The 19,994-nt window shown below is 43.6% G+C and overlaps 1 protein-coding gene across 3 annotated transcripts in view; it reads right to left on the bottom strand.

Moving 5' to 3' along the window:
* Positions 1-19,994, bottom strand: part of ITGA11 (integrin subunit alpha 11) — a 253,778-nt gene that overhangs the window by 22,844 nt on the left and 210,940 nt on the right. For all 3 annotated transcript variants that reach the window (XM_073618273.1, XM_073618274.1, XM_073618276.1), the window contains 4 exons: positions 15,961-16,059; positions 14,860-14,936; positions 13,175-13,264; positions 438-528 (listed from right to left, as the gene is read on the bottom strand). In XM_073618273.1, coding sequence (XP_073474374.1) covers positions 438-528; positions 13,175-13,264; positions 14,860-14,936; positions 15,961-16,059 — 357 coding nt within the window. The remainder of the gene's footprint in view (positions 1-437; positions 529-13,174; positions 13,265-14,859; positions 14,937-15,960; positions 16,060-19,994) is intronic.

The raw sequence follows: 19,994 nt of genomic DNA, 5'->3' as shown, positions 1-19,994 counted from the left end.
GTTTATGTGACCTAAAGTCAACTGTAGTGTATTTTTTTACTGAAATTTTGTGTTTTATAAAACTGTTGCGCTAATATCATGTTACATAGTTGCATAGTAGGTGAGGTTGAAAAAAGACACAAGTCCATCAAGTCCAACCTATGTGTGTGATTATCTGTCAGTATTACATTGTATATCCCTGTATGTTGGGGTCGTTCAGGTGCTTATCTAATAGTTTTTTTAAACTATCGATGCCCCCCCGCTTTTTTATGTGATATAAAAAAAAAATGGTACTACCATTATTTTATTTTTCCAGGGTTACGGCTTCCATATATAATGTTTCAGGGGCTTACATACTCTTCAGGCCTAAAGTGATTTAATATAAATGTGTGCAAAAAAAAAAACAAAAAAAGCAAAAACTGTCAGTGAAAGTATATTTGCACAAGGTAGTCACTTACCTTAAAAGAGCAGTTGAATGGGGGCCCAATAGCATTGTATCTGTCAGCTGACCCCTGGGATGTGATCTCATACTGGTCCAGACTGGAGTATCTGGGGGTAGAAGAATAGAGGTGTTAGGAGGTGTTCGGGTCCCAGAAATGCACTCTTTAATATACAGTTAGGTCCATAAATATTGGGACATCAACACAATTCTAAATGAAACAAACAAGATGTGCTTTAACTGCAGACTTTCAGCTTTAATTTGAGGGTATTTACATCCAAATCAGGTGAACGGTGTAGGAATTACAACAGTTTGTATATGTGCCTCCCACTTTTTAACCTCCCTGGCGGTATGATTATTTCGGATTTTAGGTGCTGAAAGCGGTACAATTATTTTGCATGGAAATTTGGCGTTTTATATTGTAGGTCTGTAATTCTTTTTTTTTTAAATCAGAAAATTCTTTATTGAGCCACAAAAGATAAATTACATAGTAGACAGTCAAGCATTGAATATGGCACAATATATGGTATGAACACGGATCATTCAGTTCTGTCTTGACCATGTATATTCAGTGAAAATAAAAATTGTTGCTACAGCAGTGGCATCTAATAGATTTTACATTTATATACCAACAAACCGCACTGCGTAAGAGAACAAAGATTCTCCCACCCAATGCAGCTACCAGATGACAAACTGGCCATCTAACCATAAACCTTGCTCCTGGTCTGTCCAACTAGGTTTAGTTTCCCGGATACACATCATAAGTAGACCATTTACCGCCTCAATTAAACAAGCTGTATACACTTAAACTTGAAATATTCTGTGCATAATTAATTGTGGGGGTGCCAATCCTGGGGAATCCAGCCAAGGTTGCCATATAGAGTTAAATTTTCGAGAGGCATTTCTATGCTGATATGTTAGGTGTTCTCTGATAAGGATATAATTTACTTGCTCTATCCATTGTTTTTTGGTGGGGACATTTACAGATAACCAGAATCTGGCTATCAACTTACGGGCCAGATATAATAATCTGATAATTGCTATGTTGTTAGGAGGGGGATATATTTCTTCATCAATTGCTCCTAATATACATATCAGAGGATCCAAGGGGATCCTAATTTGGAATACTGACGAAATTGTGTCGGTAATATCGCCCCAGTAGCGGTGTAGTTTGGGGCAGCGCCACATCAGATGGATCAGTGATCCCTCCTCTCCACATCGTTTAGGGCATAAGGGGGAATCCCTTCTGCCCCATCTATGTAGTTGTATTGGCGTACGATAAGCTCTGTGTAGCAAGAATAGATGCGAAAGTCTATGTGTTTGTGATACAGAAGTTAATGGCCCTGTCTGAAGGCATGTGTCCCAGACATCCTCACCCACCTCTCCCAGATCCTCTATCCATTTACGTCTGCATGGTAAATTAGCAGTGTCTTGTAAAGCCAAAAGCAATTGCGAGTAAATGTGAGATATAAGACCCTTTTTATCCTGACCATAGAAAATGTCATTAATCAGAGGATGGGTAACAAGCACTAAAGCAGCTGACCGGCCTTGAATCTGAAGGGCATGACGTAACTGTAGATATCGGTAGAATTGGTGTCTAGGGAGCCCAAACTCCGACTGCAATTCCATAAAGGATTTTAAAATATTTTGGTGAAATAATTGAGAAATATTCTGAATTCCGGCATTCCTCCACATCTGGAAACCCTCTAGTTTATATACTTCTGTTAGGTTCGGATTGTTCCATAGGGGAGTCTCTGTCAGGAAGCCCATAATCTGTAGTTTAGATTTGACCGTAGACCATAATTTTTTGAGAAGAACTATGGTGGGGGCTGATTGTGGCAGGTGTGATAATCCCGCCTCCAAAATTGCCAGCACCGTTGTATTTAATGTTCCAGTTCGCAGCATGCTTTCGACCGAGTCAGAGTCGTTCAACAAACCAAGACCACACAAGTGTTGCAATTGAGAGGCATAAAAATATAGTTTAGGGTTGGGAACAGCAGCTCCACCCCGTTCTTTACCATACTGCAAGGTGGAAAGACTTATTCTAGCTACTTTTTTCCTCCATATTAGAGATCTAAACAATGTCTCAATACGATTAAACCATTTTCGAGGTATCCATTGTGGAGAATTGTGCATGATGTATAGAAGCTGAGGTCCCCAGACCATCTTAATCAAATTTATTCTACCAATTACTGATAGGGGAAGCTTACACCAAGTATTGCATGTCATTTGAAGTTTTTTGAAAAGAGGTAGTAAGTTATCTTCTAAGTATTTTTGTGGGTTGACTGTCACCTGAATACCTAGATATTTAAATGAGGAAACCATTTTAAGTGATCTTGCACTAGCCGGCAGATCAATCGTTGGCTCATCTACCGGAAGAATTACGGATTTACTCCAATTAATGGAGAATCCCGACAGTGTACCAAAATGTTGTATTATCTGCATTACGTTTGTGAGTGAAGCCTCCACATCCCCTAAGTAAAGTAGAGTGTCGTCCGCATAAAGAGAGATCTTATCAGTAAATGGGCCTCTGACAAAGCCCATAATTGACTGTGATGATCTTACCATCTCTGCCAATGGTTCAAGGGCCAATGCGAATAACAGGGGTGAGAGTGGACACCCCTGCCTCGTACCTCTAAAAAGAGGAAATGAGTCCGAAAGATCACCATTTACGCGGATCCTGGCTGTGGGGGCCGAGTACAGCAGCTTAACCCATTGAATGAAGTTAGTTCCTAAGCCGAAACGCTTCAAGGTTTCCCATAGGTATGGCCATTCGACACTGTCGAAAGCCTTGGCAGCATCCAATGATAGTATTGCTCTTTTGCCAGGGTTGTCGACAGGGATCTGGAGGTTAAGAAAAAGTCTTCTTATATTAAGGGCTGTGGATCTTGAAGGGATAAACCCCGATTGGTCCCTATGTATCACTTTGTGTATGACTTTAGCGAGTCTTGTGGCTAGTACCCTTGCTAGCAATTTAACATCTGTTGTTAATAAAGAAATAGGCCTATACGAGTCAGGTAGGTGGGCCTCTTTGCCCGGTTTAAGGAGAAGAACGATTATTGCTTCATTCATGGATTGGGGTAAACTTCCAATGTTTTTGGCATCCTCAAATACTTCCTTTAGGTGTGTTATCAGAATTTCAGAGTAGCGCTTATAGACCTCCGCCGGCAAGCCATCCGATCCCGGAGACTTACCAGGAGAGGAAAGCGCTAACGCCTCCAATAGCTCCTCATCCCCAAGAGGAGCATTCAGTAGTGCTACGTCCTGGGGTGGGATCTGCGGTAACTGGCATTGGTCTAAAAAAGAATTAATTTCCGACTGGGAAGGATTGACTTTCGTGGAGTACACATCAGCATAGAAATCTCTGAACGTGGACAATATTTCAGTGTGGGAGGAAACCAGAGTGCCCAGTGGGCCCATGATTGAGTCTATATGGGACGACCCCTTTTGGGATCGTATCATCATAGCAAGCATACGCCCCGTGGTCTCTCCCTCCTCAAAATATTTTTGTTGAAGAAAAAACCTCTTCTTCTCAGCAGTAGTTAATATTAGATGGTTGGCCGCATGCTGCGCCTCAAGAAAAGACCTCTCAGTGCTCTCCGAGGGGAATTCAATAAAGGCAGCTTCAGTCCTCTTAACCTCCCTCAACACAGTTTGTTCCCAGTTCTTGGTCTCGGTCTTAATGGCATTAATAGACTTGATAAATTGGCCTCTCAAAAATGCTTTTAATGTGTCCCAGAAAATACCTGGTCTAGATGAAGGTTTGTTAAACCTAATAAAAGATTCTAAGGTATCAAAAATGGGATCAGGTATAGGAAACAGTGACAACCAAAAGGGGTTGAGTTTCCAGTAGTTCCTCTTTAGAACACCCGATGTGGAAATCTCTATGCACAGGGGAGAATGATCAGAGATAGTTCGTGTTTCATATTTTGTAGAAGTTACCAATGGGAGCATCAAATCATTACCCAGACCGAGATCAATCCTGGAGAGAACTTTATGCGTAGCAGAAAAACATGAATAACTTTTTATCTGTGCGTGATTCATCCTCCATACATCTCTCAATCCTAGTTCCGCAATAAGGCGGGCAAAGGACGTCTGACCTCCCCTCACCCCACCCAAAGGAATCTTTGCGGTCATTTTGTCCAGCTCCGCATCTAGGTAATTGTTAAAATCCCCAACAATAATTGCTGGGATCCCCGGATGCTGTGAGAGGAAGGAGGCCAGCGTCTTAACGACTTCTAACGAAAAAGGAGGCGGGATGTAAATATTCCCAATAATGCACTGTAACCCATCTAATGAACATACCAGAAAAACATATCGACCGTGAGGGTCAATGACCGACAATGTATACGTAAAACTCATGTTTTTGCCTATCAGAATGCTGACGCCCCTAGCATAGGAAGAGAAGGCAGAGTGAAACTGAGCAGCAAATAATTTTGTAGAGAATGGGGATTCTTGATCAGGTAACATATGCGTCTCCTGGAGACATACTACTGAAGATCCCATGCGTTGAAGCATATGCAATACAGCTAGGCGTTTCACTCTGTCTCCCAGACCCCTAACATTCCAGCTAGTAAGCGTTATCTGTTTAGCCATAAAGCATTAGAATGTAAATATATGAGGGTAAGTCATATAGGACACATAGAGAATGCTCCTGAGAGCCTTCAGTGTTATATTGAACAAAACTAAAGAGATTGGGCATTTGGTATAGTTTCCTTGGGGTAGGTAGAATTCGTTGGAGCAGTACCAGGACCATTAGGGTAACTGTGTCCCTAGGGACAAAACTGAAAAAGAAAACAACATAATAAAACAGAAACTGTAGCGTCCACGTAGGACCCGTAACTGGGGGGCTAATTTCAGTAGCCGGCTTTGAAGAGCCAAAAGGCAACAGGCCTTGAGTTACTGGCATAGACTTAACTATCAGCAGTAAGTTGTCCATGCGATATCCTCCGCCTTAAAGCAAATATTGTCATCTTGTGACTAGAACTATTATGGACGGATAGTAATTGCACCAACATTGCATTATTCAAAGAGATTTTCCCTTTTGTTTCTCAGAGAATCAGGAGGGGTATTGAACTTCAGGTATTTCTGCGTCTTCTGCCTAAATCTTCTCGTAAGGATTTTTCCTCTCTGTCCAGCCATTGTACTGCCATCGCAGGTCTCTCAAAAAAGTGCACCTCATCTCTGGCTACTACACGGAGACGAGCCGGATAGAGCATAGAATATTGTAGGTCCAGAGAGCGGAGTCTCTTTTTAATATCATTGAACTGGGCCCTCTGCTTTTGTACATCCGCCGAGAAGTCTGGAAACAGTGATATTTTGGAGTTTTCGATCACCAGTGCGTCTCCCAGAGTGCGAGCTTTTGAAAGAATTATGTCTCTGTCTCTGTAATGAAGCATTTTGAAGAGGAAAGCTCTAGGAGGATTACCTGGGGGCAAGGGTCTAGACGGAACCCTATGTGCCCGCTCCACTGCAAACATAGGGGAGAACGAGTCTTTCCCAAATTTATCAAGCAGCCATTTTTCAATAAAATCAACTGGGTTTCTGCCCTCCATTTTTTCAGGGATACCAATAGCTCTGACATTATTTCTGCGTAATCTGTTTTCTAAATCGTCGATTTTCGTAGCATGTTTGGCTACCATTATTTGTTGAGCATGCGAGTCCCTTTGCATGGGGGCCCAGTCATCTTCTATGGTACTAATACGTCCCTCAATGGCAGAGGTCCGATCCCTTAATTTTTGCATATCCTGACGCAGGAAAGACATCTCTGACTTCATCCCCTTAACCTCTAATGCGAGTGCCGTGATAGAAAGATTACATGACGTGACCGCTGAGAAGATATCCCTCAGTGTAGGTTCCTGTTCAGGCGAGCTCGCGGTTTGGGCCTTGTGTGATCTATGGGGCATAGGTAAGTTACTCACAGTGTCCCAGGGCAGCAGAGCAGCATGCGGATCTTCCAGGGGAACAGTGTCATCTGCCTCCGATTGCGACCCGCTGCGGCTCTCCGCTCCGTTGCCGTTCGTTTCTGGTAAGTCCCATATTTCAGATTGCGGGAAAAGCTTCTGCACGGCCTCCCTGTGTTTCGCTGCAGCTGACTTGGATGCCGCGCCGCCATCTTGGGCCTCGTGGCCCGGAGCGGAGCGAGCCGTGGAGCCGCGTCTGGGGGGTTTAGCAGTCATGCTGTGATGTCTCCGTAAACGGGCGATCGTAGCTGGTGTACCGGGGGGTAGTCTGGTGCAAGAACTGGTCTGTCAGCAAAGATTTGCAGGATTTCTGTACGGATTTTCGGCGGAGCTCACAAGATGTGCGACTGACTACATCCGCTGCCAAGCCACGCCCAGGTCTGTAATTCTTAACAATAACACACTTAAATCTGTCCAAACAAGAGTCTAGTAGATATCCCGGGTATGATAAAGTTTGAAACACAAAAACATAAATTATAATATAATAAATAAAAATAAATAATTAAAAAAATATATAATAATAATAAAATACATTTCCCCACGATTCACTATCGCTCAATTCTGCAAGTGTTCTAATTTACTATCGCTGTTTTCTAGCTGGTCTAAAGCCACTTTTGACGTAAAGGGACACTTTTTGGTTGCTATGGACAATCTCCAGTTTCCAGGCAGAAAGAACAGTATATATAACATAAAACTGCATGCAGGGCACCGGACAAAGCACTGGGGACAAAAGGGATGTGAAATAATTTCATACAGTACTGTAATCTGTAAGATTACAGTACTGTATGTGTTATGATTTGTACATTTTTTTGAATTTGCCACCAGGCTCCGCCCCCGTGCGTTGCGACGCTCGCAGGGAACGGAGCCTGACACGGAGAGGCTTCGGAGGAGGACGGAGCCCACGGACACTGCGGGGGACATCGCAGGATCCCGGGGACAAGGTAAGTATACCGCTCCAGGATAGTGCAATGTAATCCCGAGTGTGGCTTGGGGTTACCGCTAATGGTGCTGAATTTTAACCCCGAGCCACACTCGGGAAAACCGCCAGGGAGGCTACGGGACCAAAAGTAATGGGACAGATTAACAATCATCCATCAAACTTTCACTTTTTAATACTTGGTTGCAAATCCTTTGCAGTCAATTACAGCCTGAAGTCTGGAACACATAGACATCACCAGACGCTGGTTTCATCCCTGGTGATGCTCTGCCAGGCCTCTACTGCAACTGTCTTCAGTTCCTGCTTGTTCTTGGGGCATTTTCCCTTCAGTTTTGTCTTCAGCAAGTGAAATGCATGCTCAATCGGATTCAGGTCAGATGATTGACTTGGCCATTGCATAACATTCCACTTCTTTCCCTTAAAAAACTCTTTGGTTGCTTCCGCAGTATGCTTCGGGTCATTGTCCATCTGCACTGTGAAGCGCCGTCCAATGAGTTCTAAAGCATTTTGCTGAATATGAGCAGATAATATTGCCCAAAGCACTTCAGAATTCATCCTGCTGCTTTTGTCAGCAGTCACATCATCAATAAATACAAGAGAACCAGTTCCATTGGCAGCCAAACATGCCCACGCCATGACACTACCACCACCATGCTTCACTGATGAGGTGGTATGCTTTGGATCATGAGCAGTTCCTTTCCTTCTCCATACTCTTCTCTTCCCATCACTCTGGTACAAGTTGATCTTGGTCTCATCTGTCCATAGGATGTTGTTCCAGAACTGTGAAGGCTTTTTTAGATTTTGTTTGGCAAACTCTAACCTGACCTTCCTGTTTTTGAGGCTCACCAATGGTTTACATCTTGTGGTGAACCCTCTGTATTCACTCTGGTGAAGTCTTCTCTTGATTGTTGACTTTGACACACATACACCTACCTCCTGGAGAGTGTTCTTGATCTGGCCAACTGTTGTGAAGGGTGTTTTCTTCAGAATTCTTCAGTCATCCACCACAGTTGTTTTCTGTGGTCTTCCGGGTCTTTTGGTGTTGCTGAGCTCACCGGTGCGTTCTTTCTTTTTAAGGATGTTCCAAACAGTTGATTTGGCTACACCTAATGTTTTTGCAATCTCTCTGATGGGTTTGTTTTGTTTTTTCAGCCTAATGATGGCTTGCTTCACTGGTAGTGACAGCTCTTTGGATCTCATATTGAGAGTTGACTTCAACAGATTCCAAATGCAAATAGCACACTTGAAATGAACTCTGGACCTTTTATCTGCTCCTTGTAAATGGGATAATGAGGGAATAACACACACCTAGCCATGGAACAGCTGAGCAGCCAATTGTCCCATTACTTTTGGTCCCTTAAAAAGTGAGAGGCACATATACAAACTGTTGTAATTCCTACACCGTTCACCTGATTTGGATGTAAATACCCTCAAATTAAAGCTGAAAGTCTGCAGTTAAAGCACATCTTGTTCATTTCATTTCAAATCCATTGTGGTGGTGTATAGAGCCAAAAAGATTAGAATTGTGTCGATGTCACAATATTTATGGACCTGACTGTATGTTCATATCTCTCTATCTCTATTAGGACTCTTCTTGATTGGCAGGCCTGCTAAGCATTATCAGAGATTCATTGGGAGACAGAACGTTAATATGTTCCATCTCCATATTAACTCTCAAATACTTCCTTGATGACAAACATGTGTCACAGTCCATGGATGGAGCCCCACAAATAAGATTCCATCCATGACTGTTAGCTCTTGCACATATCCGGCAGGTAATAGAAGTGGCTATTAATATGACTATGTGTCACATACACAGCCAGGCACCTCACTGGGAACGCTCCTCCTGGCTTCTGATTAAAGCACATATTCTTCATTTCGGCACTTTCTGCATTCCCAGCCTCCGCTCTGCTTGGGGGTCACCCAAAGTTTCTGAACTTCTGCTTCTTTGCATAACAGCTGGAAATCAAACAAACTGGAAAATAACCGTCCAGTGGTGACACTTGCCTAATACAGAGGGGCCGACTTACAAATGCTTGAGCTGCTGCCCATAACAGCCAATCAAATTCCATGCTTCATGCAAAGTATGATAAATGATTGGTGATTTACCTTCCCTAGTGTTTTCCTTGCTTGAGTTTTTGGAAACCAGCTCAGACAAAATGTACTTTTCTAACGGGGTAGTAGCTACTTAAAATAGGCTGAGGTTACGAGCAGTACGAGGCTCCAATCGTTCTATGGGATACATGGATATATACGATATCAGCTTTCTCATTATAGACAACATAAGAATTGAACTTCCATAGGCAGCTGGAGTAGTGGTTATATGGTACCAGCTTTTACTATCTATACTATGGAAGAACCCTGGGGCCATCCTAAAATTTATTAAACACAATTCTGAGTTTCAAAGTCAGAATTCTGAGATTACAAGTTTGGGCCATCCTAAAATTTATTAAACATGATTGTTAGTTTGAAAGGCGGAATTCTGAGTTTCAATGTCAGAATTCTGAGATTCAAAGTCAGAATTCTGAGTTTTAACGTCAGATACTTGGGTTACAAGTTTGGGCCATCCTAAAATATATTAAACACAATTCCCAGGTTGAAAGTCAGAATTATGACTTTCAAACTTAAATTTGTGTTTAAAAAAAAAAAATAGGATGGCTCCCAGGGCTCTTTCATAATATACAGTATGATAATCTTACTTCTATATACTGCTGAAGTGTTGGCTACTTCAGGGGCCTCCAAACTACAGCCATAGGGCCACATGCATTCAGCCACTACAAGATTTTATCTGGCCCACAGATAGGGTGAGTGGAGCATCCTTAGGAAGCACAGATTGAGGAGGCTGCCTGTGGTTTCTGCTTCAACCCCCTCGCAGGTAACTGGGGGCTCTGAAGGGGACTCCAATGTAGGGGGGACTCTGATGGGGTTTCTGATGTCAGCGGGGCTCTGATTGGGTCTCCGATGTCAGTGGGGCGCTGATGGGGACTTTGATGTAAGGGGGTCTTGTTAGGGATTTTGATGTAAGGAGGATTCTTTTTGGGATGCTGATGTAAGGGGGGTGGGGGCTCTGATGGGGTATCTGATGTAAGGGGGAGGGGGGTTCCAATGGGTTCCCTGAAGTAAGGGGGGCCCTTATGGGGACTTTGATGTAAGGGGGCTCTGTTAGGGATTTTGATGTAAGGAGGATTCTTTTTGGGATGCTGATGTAAGAGGGGTGGGGGCTCTGATGGGGTATCTGATGTAAGGGGGAGGGGGGTTCCAATGGGTGCCCTGAAATAAGGGGGGCTCTGATGGAGACTTTGATGTAAGGGGGCTCTGTTAGGGACATTGATGTACGGAGGATTCTTTTTGGGATGCTGATGTAAGGGGTTGGGGGCTCTGATGGGGTATCTGATGTAAGGGGGTTCCAAAGGGCGCCCTGAAGTAAGGGGGGCTCTGATGGGGACTCTGACGTACTAGTGTCTGTGATGAGGTCTATGTTGTAAGGAGGGCTCCAATGGGGACCCTGATGTAAGGGGGGCTCTGATGGGGATCCTGATGTAAGGCGGAACTCTAATATAACAGGGACCTTGATGAGAAATCTGAGAGGGGTCTGGATGTAAGGAGGATTTTGTTGGGGACCCTGATGTAAGGGGGGTTCTGCTGTGCATTTTTCCCCCGAATATTTGTCAAATATCTGATGTGGCTCCTGTAAAAATTCAAAAAGTTTGGAGGCCCTGGGCTATGTGGTACCATCTATCTCTTTACAGAAAATATAGGAATCATACTTCTATATACTACTGGAGTAATGATTATATAGTATCAGCTCTTTCTATACAAACAGAATAATGATCTTCCTTCTGTATAGTTACATTGTTGCATAGAAGATACATTTGGAAAAAGACAAGTCCATCAAGTCCAACCTATATATGTATCCCAATTTGAGTCTTCTATGAATATACATACCCATGTATGATGTGCCCATTAAGGAAAACCTTAAGAAGTTTTTGGATTGGTCAACACTTCCAGCTGATACCACTATCTGGGGAAGGGAAGTCCACTTTTTTAACGCTCTACCTATTTTACTGCTGGAGTATTAGCTATATGGTACCATCTATCTCTATATAGATATATAAGAATCATAGACTTCTTGAGCAGTGGCTATATGGATTCAGCTCTTTCTATATAGACAATAAAACAGTCATACTTCTATAGCAGACATTCTCAAACAGGGTTCCTCCAGAGGCTACTAGGGGTTCCTTGAACTGTAGCTGATTGACCTCCTATCTGATCATGCCTGATCATGCCAATGAAAGGGACAGTCTTCCCACTAACTGCAGATGTAAGGAGCATTATTCCCACTGACCACCAATGTAAAGGTCATTCTTCCCACTGACCATCAATGTAAGAAGCATTCTTCCCCTGACCCCCCAATGTAAGGACCATTCTTCTCACTGACCCCCCAATGTAAGGAGCATTCTTCTCACTGACCACCAATGTAAGGAGCATTCTTCCCACTGATCACCAATGTAAGGAGCATTCTTCCCACTGACCCCCCAATGCAAGGAGCATTCTTCTCACTGACCATCAATGTAAGAAGCATTCTTCCCACTGACCCCCCAATGTAAGGAGCATTCTTCTCACTGACCATCCAATGTAAGAAGCATTCTTCTCACTGACCATCAATGTAAAGGTCATTCTTCACAATGGCCACCAATGTAAAGAGCATTCTTCCCACTGATCCCCAATGGTAAGGATCATTCTTCTCACTGACCACCAATGTAAAGGTCATTCTTCTGACTGACCACCAATGTAAGGTGCATTCTTCCCACTGACCAGCAATGTAAGGAGCATTCTTCCCACGTACCACCAATGTAAGGAGCATTCTTTCCACTGATCACCAATGTAAGGAGCATTCTTCCCACTGACCATCAATGTAAGGAGCAGTCTTCCCACTGACCCCCCAATGCAAGGAGCATTCTTCTCACTGACCATCAATGTAAAGGTCATTCTTCACAATGGCCACCAATGTAAGGAGCATTCTTCCTACTGACCACCAATCTAAGGAGAATTCTTCCCACGTACCACCAATGTAAGGAGCATTCTTTCCACTGATCACCAATGTAAGGGACATTGTTCCCATTGACCACCAATGTAAGGGGCATTCTTCCCACTGATCACCAATGTAAGGAGCATTCTTCCCACTGATCCCCAATGTAAGGATCATGCTTCTCACTGACCACCAATGTAAGAGACATTCTTCCCACTGATCACCAATGTAAGTGACATTCTTCCCACTGACCACCAATGAAAGGAGCATTCTTCCCACTGACCTCCAATGTAAGGAACATTCCTCCCACTAACCATCAATGTGAAGGTTATTCTTCCCACTGACCACCAATCCAAGGAAGATTCTTCCCACTGACCCTCAATGTAAGAAGCATTCTTCTCACTGACCATCAATGTAAAGGCTATTCTTCCCAAGGGCCACCAATGTATGGAGCATTCTTCCCACTGAACAATCATGTAAGGGCCATAGTCACCTGATGAAGTAGTTTTAGCTAGAAACCTGGAAATATTCTGAAGGGTTCCTCTAGGGTAAAAAGGTTGACAAAGGCTGATGTATATGATGGGTGTGATAAAAATTTAAATGGTTTTAGCAACAAAAGTATTTTACCTCAATATAAAGAACGTAAGGCCCTATGTATAACAATATCTGGATGAAGAGAAGTCAGAATATGAATGGCTACTATGAGCAGCACAGACAGTTCTTCCAGACAGTTTTATACATAGGACCCTTGTGAAATGTGTTACATCAGGGATAACAGGCAACGAAAATCCACATGAAATAAGACTGAAGTAAGGTCATCTATGTACCTTGTGAATAGGAGGTCCGACTCATACTTGAGGTTGAAGTTCAGCAGAACCTCGTTATCAGCGATTGTACTCTCCAGTTCTTCACTGTCACTGCAGAGACATGTAACAATGAGAAATTAATACTTGCTGGTTATTGTATAAGTCTTTACCTGAGTTAAAAGTGACCTTTCCTGAAACTCAGAAGTTGCCATCAGTGCCTGGACAAGGTCATCCAGTGCTCAAGGCAAAGATGCTAAACCGCTCCCCTCTTCACCCGCTCATGATGTGCAAACTTAGGGGACCCTACTCCCGGCAGTCACTCGCTTGACAAAATCACTGCTGTATTCACTACTCAAGTTTTTGGGAATTGCCTAAAAGGTGTTCAGAGTAGGAGATATTTGGATGGATAGGGGTAAGGAGTTCCATAGGATGGGAGAGACAGAATTCCTGGAGGTGAGAATGGGAGTAGGTGATAAAAGAACTAGGGAGTAGGAGATCTTGCTGGAGCAGAGAGGATGGTTTGGGTTATAGACAAGGTTGGGGATTTAGCTGGATGGTTTTGTATGTTGTTGTTAGTACTATTGCACAGAGCAGGCAAGTGTAACATCTTTTTTATTTTAGCTAAAAAAAAAAAAAACATCTGCCTTCAGTATCACATTAAAGTGGAATAATAGTCTTACTATAACTATTCTTAGAAATGTTCCCTCCTCCTACCTATCCTGCCTACCCTGTATAAAAAACATTGGTGTACTATTTTTAATCCGCTCCGGTCACGTGATTCTGCAGCTCAGGCACCCCTGTGTCATGGAGTGCTCGAAAACGGCTGTGAATTCTGGGAGCCATGACATTACACATAGGCTCCCATGGCTCAGCTGTTGTTCCATTAAATGTGCCTTTAACCACTTCAATACTGAGCCCTTTCAACCCCTTCCTGCCCATGCCAGTTTTCAGCTTTCATTGCTGTCGCACTTTGAATGACAATTGCGCGGTCATGCAACACTGTACCCATATGAAATTTTTATAATTTTTTTTCACACACATAAAGCTTTCTTTTTGTGGTATTTAATCACCACTGTTTTTTTTTTTTTTGCTACGAATGAAAAAAAATGAGGCGACACTGATGAGGTGGCACTGATGGGCACTGATGAGGAGGCACTAATATGCAGCACTGATGGGCACTGATAGGCAGCACTGATATGCAGCACTGATAGTGAAAATGAGGCGACACTGTTGAGGTGGCACTGATGGGCACTAATAGGTGGCGCTGATAGGCGGCAATGATGGGCACTGATAGGCGGTACTGATAGGTGGCAATGATGAGGAGGCGCTGATGGGCACTGACAGGCAGCACTGATTGGCACTGAAAGGCAGCACTGATGGGCACTGATTGGCATCACTGTTGGGCATCACTGGTGGGCACTCACAGGCATCACTGATTACTTATCTCCCCTGTGAGGAAAGCTGCTTATCAGCTCTCCTCTCCTCCTGTACTGTCATTGTGAGGAGAGGAATGCCAGTAACTGGCATTTCCTATTTATACTGTGATTATCTGGAACTATGGCTTAGCTACGTTGCGTCTCGTCAACAAATGTGGGGATGATTACAACCATGACACAATCCTTGTCCAACAGTGGTTCTTTAAATCTCACCTCACTGAGAAGAAAGATTGAGGCCATAATGATGGAGGAAGAACACACATGACTTACCTGCTTGTTACTAGATGGATCTGCAGAGATGGAAGAAACACAGATTTACTGAATTCAAAGTCTAGCCGAAATGCCACCTGTAAGACAGAGACACAAACTGTAATTGACGAGACCTCCTTCAATTCTGGAAATGTTTATGTCGTCGATATACCTTCCATACTATAAGATTCAAATGGAATGGCTTTGTGTTTTATGATTTACATGAAGAAGTTCTGTGGAAACAACCCATATCCTGAGCAAATGTTTTTTCTCTTTAAAGTCTTCTATGTTTAAAGTGACACTAAACTTTGTTTTTTAAAAAAAAATTGTAAAAAAGTCCCTGCTTCTGCCAAATCTCCAAACTCCTTTTTTTTTGTAGCTATGATCAGACTTCTTGTTAGAGGGCGGCTACGTTCAATCCCCATGTTCCCACTGTATGCATGTAGCCACCCTCTCTTGCTCACTCCCAAGATGGCCTATGGCCTATGGGGAGTGTAGTGGTCATAGAGCTGCAATGGTCATCACCAGAACTATGGTCCCAATTGGAAGATTTTCCTTCTATTCCTGTTCTGGTGAATACCCAAAATTTGGGATTTTCTTTCACCTGCAGTGATTATGGTAGACAGAGAGCAGTTTCCAGTTGGGGAAACTTCCCTTCGCTTCCTGTCCCATAGCCAAAACCGGAAGTGAGAGGAGATCCCTCCAAAGTCAGGGAATCACCAGAACTAGTGTCCCCATTTGGAAAATTTCTCTTCTGTTCCTGTTCTGTTGACAACCCAAAATTAGTTTTTTTTTTCTGCGATGATGGTAAACAGGACAAAAAGAGGGGGTGAATCTCCAAAACAGGGATACAGACAGCAATAAAAAACTGACAGGTGTTCTAATCCCTCTCCACTCTATCTAAAACTAGAAAAATAAGTTTTGCCTTTAGTTATACTTTAAGTAATGCGTATAACTGGCACCCCCCCATACTTCCCACAGTCTGGACACATGAAGTATTCATCATCTACTATATGCTGCAGTGGCAGTGCAGCAGATTGATTGCTTATACTCAGTGCAGAACACAGCTACTCAGTCCTGCAGTCACATGCAGTTCCATAGTCCTGATAGTGGTTTACCTACCTTGGCTTTTGCCCTGAAGAATGGGAAGCTGATATTGCACATCTTGCTGTATGGAATCCGATCGTCATTCTTGCACTCAATCTTGATGTCTGACTCCTCCTGCAGGACACAGAAATCAAAATATCTTTTATCTGTTTGCTATAGATAAAGGGACCCATAGATGTAAACATTCATCATCTAGTATAGGTAGCTTTAAGCTGCATGTCACCACTGGCAGCATCAGGCTATCTATAGGGCACAAAAGAGTGCAAAAGAATTTTAGAGATCACTCCGAGATATTAATTTATTTTTTTGGGGATGTTCGCCATCAGCACTGATGAAGTGTGCTAACAGGAATAACATTGCGTGCATTTGTAACACTGGGTAATGTTACTGATTGCAGAACTTTCTTTGTCCACAAGATGGCGATGCTAGTTCTACCTTATCTAGCTATGGCTGACTTTACACAGGTGCAATCTGGGAAATGTAGTCTCGGAGGAGGATTTCAACTATAACCATCCCTGGACCACAACTGCACCCCCTATAGACACCTGAGAGCAGGAGGGGTCAGATATAAGCAAAAGCCCGGGAAAGAGCCTGGGCAGTTGGGGAAGTGTGCCAGGATCAGGGAGAGCTGTGCTGTGCCAAAGTGTGCTGTGCTCAGACAGTAGGCTGCTGTGCTGGATTCACTGGACTCTAGAACCAGGAGGCTGAAACGGAGAGTGACTGCAGCAGCATTGGTGACTCGGGACACCTGCATCCAGAATCGCTGTAAGAGTTGTCGTCGGATCAGCTGTCGCTTTTGCTGTTCCGCTGCATAAAGGGCCTCCAATTGTACAGTGCAACTATTGTTACCAGAAGAAAGAAATCCAGTGGGAGGGTTTCTGACCCATATTTCAATTACTACCACTCGTTAGCCCAGACCCATTAACCAGCTATTCCCACCCATTGACATTCTACACTCAGAGACTTATCACACCTGTTGCTACATTCATCGCTACTCTATGGCTAACAGTGCTATCCATAGAGCATAAGTCCGCTGGTCTTCCAGAGTGCTGACTTTGTTCTTGCTCCCCATCAGACTGCTATTGCCACATAACATCCTAGTCTTCTATACTACAGCTGCTACATCTGGGCTTGTTCTACACTTTGCGCCTATTACCATAAAGGAATTTACATATCTGCTGAGCCCAACCTGTATCTTATACTACTGTTGAACACCACCTAATGACTCATCAGCCCCAACATAGCCAGCAGGAATTTCATCATAGAAACTTGCCCGAGTTACTCTATCCTGAGGGCAGAATTGTGTTCTATTACAGAGTTTAAGTTGAAAGCCTAAACCTAGCCCCTTTGTTTGAGAGCCATCAAGTGACATAGCCTGCTCCACCTCTTAGTTAACCCCTCTGGTCCCTTGATGTATAACGTCAGCGCATTTACATATCTGCTGAGCCCAACCTGTATAATATACTGCTGTTGAATACCACCCATTGAATCATCTCCATCATTTTGCGTGCCAACGGTAATAAAGGGCCCCAACGTAGCCAGCAGAAAGTTCATCATAGAGACTATCCCAAGCTACTCTATCCTGAGGGCAGTCTTCTATTACAGAGTTTAAGTTTGAAGGCCCAAACCTAGCCCCTTTGTTTAAGAGCTCTGAAGTGCTGTCGCCTGCCCCATCTTGAAGTTAACACCTTTGGTTGCTTGAGGTATAACGCCTCATATACACTCCTTATGCTTCAGTATAAACTGGGACTTTTAAAGGTACCCCCGTGGAGTAAACTGTACACTTACTGTTGTTTTTATGCATACTGATTTTTATGTGCCAATCTATTTTGTCATGTTTGTGATCTTAATTTGCCAATACAGTCTGCTTATCTTTTTGAAGGGTGGTGTGTGTAATTCTTGTGCATGTTCTGGGTGTTTCCTGACAAGGTATTCTGGTGGTGTCTAGACAGGAGCAGAGGACCCAAAACTATCAGCGGCACCTGTGCTCATATACTGCAGTTGAACGCCACCTATTGACTAATCTCCATCACCCTGCGTGCCAACGGTTTTAAAAGGCCCCGATGTAGCCAGGAGAAAGTTCATCATAAAGACTATCTTGAGTTACTCTATCCCGAGGGCAGTGTTCTATTACAGAGTTTAAGTTTGAAGGCCCAAACCTAGCCCCTTTGTTTGAGAGCTCTGAAGTGACATTGCCTGCTCCACCTCTAAGTTAACCCCTCTGGTCGCTTGAGGTATGACGCCTCATACAAACATCTACCATTTATACTCCTTATGCTTCAGTATAAGCTGGGACTTGACTTTTAAAGGTACCTCTGTGGAGTACACTGTACACTTACTGTTGTGTTTAGGTGTACTGATTTTCATGTGCCAATCCATTTTGTCATGTTTGTGATCTTAATTTGCCAATACAGTCTGCTTATCTTTTTAAAGGGTGGTGTGTATAATTCTTGTGCATGTGCTGGGTGTTTCCAGACAAGGTATTCTGGTGGTGCCTAGACAGGAACAGAGGACCCAAAACTATCAGCGGCTCCTGTGCTCATATACCGCTGTTGAACGCCACCTATTGACTCATCCCCATCACCCTGCATGCCGACAGTTTTAAAGGGCCCCAACGTAGCCAGCAGGAAGTTCATCATAGAGACTTACCCAAGTTACTCTATCCTGAGGGCAGAATTGCGCTACACAGGTTTATAAAATGCAAGGACATTTTTGGTGATGGCCAAGGCAAATAAGCTGGTCACTTTGCAAGGTAAGTTGAACTTTGCAACTTGGAAAGTGGGACCCCCTCATGACGACCACAGCAGGTGTGCAGACCTCAAAACTCAAGAGGTCTCCCTGATAGAATACTGAGGAGGTACAAGAAGCTGAATGGTTTACCCCTCCAGCATCTACTTAAACTGAAATATCTGTTCTATGTGGTCTGGCCCTTTAAGCTACCAGGCCATCCATCACCAGCTTATTGTTGGATAAATACCGAAGTCAATTTATTTAATTTCAGTGCTGGTGTCATAGAAAGAATGAATCCTGATGGCAAATAAAGGCCAAACAATCTTCTTCTGCCCATTTAAGGGACGGATGATGGAATGGAGAGAACAGCCACACAGAACATTTGGTAGAAATCCAAATCCAGTGCTGATCCATTGGCAGGACATGAAGTATTAAATATTCTACGAAGGATTGGATTTCTCAATTACACCTTCTCTGCCATTACCTCAGCACTGGGAAAATTTAGTGTATCTTAACCTTCACCTGGACTAACCAGGATCAGTGTGATATTTTTAAGTTTGCTTGGCACATTTCTGGGGCTATTTATCATTATCCTACAGCAATCTCAGATCAGATCTGGAATACATCATTCATTAGGCTATACACAGCGTAGGGTGGTGGTTGGAAGATCTGTTCTTTAGACCAAGGGTCTCCAAACTATGGCCCTTGGGGCACATCTGGCCAACTAGAAGATTTTATCCAGTCCGCAGCTAGGGCCAGTGGTGTATCCCCAATGTGTGCAGACTGAGGATTAAGGTCAGCAGAGGCTGTCTATGGTCTCCACTTCAACTACTTCCCCCTTCCACCCCCTTCCCCACAAACCACACTCATAGTTTAATGGGGACACTGATATAAGGAGTGACTCTGTTGGGGACACTTATATAATTGGGGACACCAATGTGGACCCGGATGTAGGGGGAGACTTTGATGTAAGGGAGACCGTGATGGGGATTGTGATGTAAAGGTGGCTGTGACGGGGGGTGTGATGTAAGGAGGACACTAATGGGGACTCTGATATTAGGGGGGTTCTGATGGGGATCCTGATGAAAGGGGGATTCTGATGTAAGGGGGGCTCTGATGGGGGACTATGATGTAAGGGGGGATACTGATGTAGGGGGGCTCTAATCGGGATTTTGATGTAAGGGGGGCTCTAATGGGAATTCTGATGTAAGAAGAGCTCTGATGGGAACCCTGATGTAAGGGGGGCTCTCATGGGGACCTGATGTAAGGGGGAGACTCTGATGTAAGGGGGACTGTATAGGGACCCTGATGTAAGGGGG

Source organism: Aquarana catesbeiana, linkage group LG03 (assembly GCF_042186555.1).
Source record: "Aquarana catesbeiana isolate 2022-GZ linkage group LG03, ASM4218655v1, whole genome shotgun sequence".
NCBI classification, from domain to species: domain Eukaryota; kingdom Metazoa; phylum Chordata; class Amphibia; order Anura; family Ranidae; genus Aquarana; species Aquarana catesbeiana.
Note: the sequence above shows the minus strand (reverse complement) of the source record. Positions and strands in the feature narration are given on the sequence as shown.